A 3214-nucleotide genomic window follows, 5' to 3' on the forward strand; every position below is an offset into this window, starting at 1 on the left:
GTAGATGCAAGTGCAAGCTTCAGTGCTTCACCCTACTCTCCGTTTAAGGTTTTAGCTGAAAAAAAGTCGATTACCAAAGGGAATCCGAATATTCCTGATGAAATCTTTCACCTGATGTACAGGTAAAAAAGCGTGAGCAGGAAAGACATCTGAAGCCACCAGACGCCAATCTAATTGTTCATGATCACTGTCACCACGACAGGTGGTCAACCATAAAAGTTGAGTTGATGACGCGCAATTAAGTTCAAACCTTTTCGTTTTGTCGCCTGCGTCGAAAAGAAAAAGAAAGCTAGAATAACTCATGTTGGTTCCTGATGGGCAGTTTTTTGGTGTTACGTGGGAAGGAAGAAGCTAAGTCTAACAGCTAAGGGATGGTAATTCTACAAAATGACGCTGCTGCTGAGTGAATGGCATGCGACTTCGTGCCAAAGCTCCAACATAAAGCAGCAACGTCTATCTGCGCAGAGCCCCCCCACATAGAACATTTCTCTCTGTGTCTCTCTCTCGCAGAGGATTCTGTTTGATAGATCTGCGTATTGTAAAGATCCAAAAATATTCAAGATGGTAGGTGGTGTCATGGACAACCAAAAGGAGGTAAAACGCTGTCTACGTTTTCCCTTTTCTTTTCCCTTTCGGTTTTCTCAGTTCGCGTCCAGAGTCTTAAAAGGTTGATGCTTTTCATGGGTGACTGATTTTCTTTACTGATATCTGCTCTCTGATATCTAAAATGGCTTCCATTTACTATTCATGTTCTTTAACAATCTATGTGTGTGTTGCATCTCTTGTTGGTCTCTTTAAGCAAGTCTGTTTAGCTTGTGGACAGGTCTATGTGGTAAATGAGAGCAACAAACTTCATAGGGTTCTTATTACAGAGGATCAGTTTAAGAGCAGAGGCTATAGCCTATCGGAGACATCTTTAGTCATAGATTGGTTGCCGTTGTAAACATGGTCTCTGGATGCGTTTACGGAGGACATGCAAAAGTGTCCTTTATGGACCTTCGTTCATAGTTGTTACAGTTTCTTTTCTTTGAGATTCCAGTGGCGTTCTATATGCGCTTGGCCTGGCTTTTGTAATTGTAATATACCATGTATTAGAGTGTTCATTTAAAGCACATCGATCTACAGCGAGGCGCGAAATCTCTGGTATGGCTATATAAAATCTTCTCAACGCGTTTAACTAATTAACATCATTGCACAGTTATGTTTCCTTTCGGGTGGAGTTGTCCTTTAAGTTTGGCCATCCATCACATAAACATAATCCCTGCTGTTCCGTCTTAAGGCCATTTTGATGAACGACAGAGAGTTGAACTTTTCGCGCTCATCGTTCAGCATTTGGGCATGTTCCCGACATATTCAAAAGTGAGCAAATGTATAACGTCCGGCCTCTTCAATTGCATGATGGCACATACCATGAGTAGTTTTGTTCAGCTTGTTGTGTTTAAGCATGGCAGACACCATTGATCTTATCAGTATGGGATTCATTGCTTATCAATTTCAAAAGGATCGTGTTAAAGTCGTGAACAAAATTTTGATGACATTCATTGTCGTGGGAATATATTACATGATCTAGAAGTATTTGTCCTTGATTGATGATGAGATTGGCTTCAAGCAGACATTGCACACATTTTTTCAGAAAGCTGCTTGGATGTCTGTACCACAATTTGGCGATTGGGATGTAAGGTGCGGCGTGCCCGACTACTCCATGGATTTCTCAAAGATAAGAGAGTCCAGAAAGCAGATTAAGAAAGACTTGTGGAGATCCAGTGTTGGCAACGAAGAAGAGCTCATTATTTCCCATCCCCGTCCCCATGATCATGATTATCATCATCTACAACAGCACAAAGAGCAGCAACATGAGCAAGTTATCCGCTTCCAGACTGTAAGACATGGAATTCAATAGCATGCAGCATCAAGTATTCCAAGTTTCCCCTTCTCTTATTTTTTATATTCTTTTGTTGTCTATGCAGAGGAGGGAGAAGATCTTGAGCTACTTCAGCAGTTGCATAAAAGCATTTCCATCTTGCAAATGCGGAAGAGTTCTCTAAATGTGTATATGCTTATGGATATGTTTTTCTGATGTCAAAAAAACTGGTATCATCTTTTACATAATAGAGAAGGATTGCTGCTTTATGTTTTCTTTTGTTTGTGCAACCATTACCCTTTCGGGAAGTAGATAGCACTACTCAAATCATGCATAAAAAAAGATTGGTAGGTCTGAGCTTTCATATTGAAATGCAGTGATCTTTTTTTTCCCCCCCTTCTTCTGAGAATACACATATGTGCACATTAGCATGTTAAATTCACAGAGATTTTATATTCTGAACCAGCAAAAAGAGGTGAACGAGTTTGTTCCTTGTCTTTTGCTTATTTCATTTGGAACCTATGTACTCTCAATCTGTTTATTTTCGCTGAGTAATGTGATGAGCAAGAATTTGGCAGATGGGAGAGCAATTCAGCAATCAAATGTAGGTTTTGCTTTCTCGATAATCTTCAATCTTTCACACAGTTCCATTTTGAATCCCATCCTGTAGCTTATTCAGTAATTAAACATTCGAAAAGTGCTCCTCTGTTTCTGCAGCCATACCAAGTGACAGTCTCGCTGTAGAATTGTATCAATGCTTCTCAATTCCACGTCCCAGCGATAATAACTCAGTCCTTTTCTGAAACTTCAACATTGACTTCAGTATCCCAACAGTATAGCAGCTGTGCAGAACAGGTTGTGGACTATGCCTTCTGCATCATGAGAACTCCACAAAACCAGAGTTTCCATACATGTTTATGTACCTTGTCTAGTTGTACATTTGACAACAAGGTTCGAGTTCACATACGCATATATTTAAGCGCCGATTTATCAGTAACTTGTCGTAATGTCAATCTGACAAAATTTAAAAATTACATAATGATGGTGCCCCATTCTGGCTGAAAACTTGCCAACTAGATGCATTCTAGCCTCACGAAAGGACAATTTTTGAAAAAGGCATGCATGTTGGCTTGTATTTATTTCTACATTCTAGTGTGGGGACTTTGCCTTTCTGGTCAAGTTATCCAGGAAACCTTTGCGGTTAAAGGGTGAAGCATTTGAGTAGCTTAGAGGTGTCGCATGACTAGTTGCCAAGTTAGTTAACTTTACCATCACATAAAATGTTATGTTTCATCAACTTGGTGCATGCACTTGATTTAGACCTCTCTCTCTCTAAACTTTTGTTTCTGACAT

At 39.9% G+C, this 3214-nt stretch overlaps 1 protein-coding gene across 1 annotated transcript; it reads left to right on the forward strand.

Moving 5' to 3' along the window:
• The first annotated feature begins 408 nt into the window (after positions 1–408).
• LOC116248920 (uncharacterized) lies at positions 409–2203 on the forward strand. Its single transcript, XM_031621957.2, has 3 exons — positions 409–594; positions 1634–1879; positions 1968–2203. Exons 1-3 carry the CDS (start codon positions 562–564, stop codon positions 2043–2045), a joined length of 357 nt encoding a protein of 118 aa, XP_031477817.1. The 5' UTR covers positions 409–561; the 3' UTR covers positions 2046–2203.
• Positions 2204–3214: the final 1011 nt, after the last annotated feature.

The sequence above is a fragment of the Nymphaea colorata genome, chromosome 2, assembly GCF_008831285.2.
Source record: "Nymphaea colorata isolate Beijing-Zhang1983 chromosome 2, ASM883128v2, whole genome shotgun sequence".
Taxonomy (NCBI): domain Eukaryota; kingdom Viridiplantae; phylum Streptophyta; class Magnoliopsida; order Nymphaeales; family Nymphaeaceae; genus Nymphaea; species Nymphaea colorata.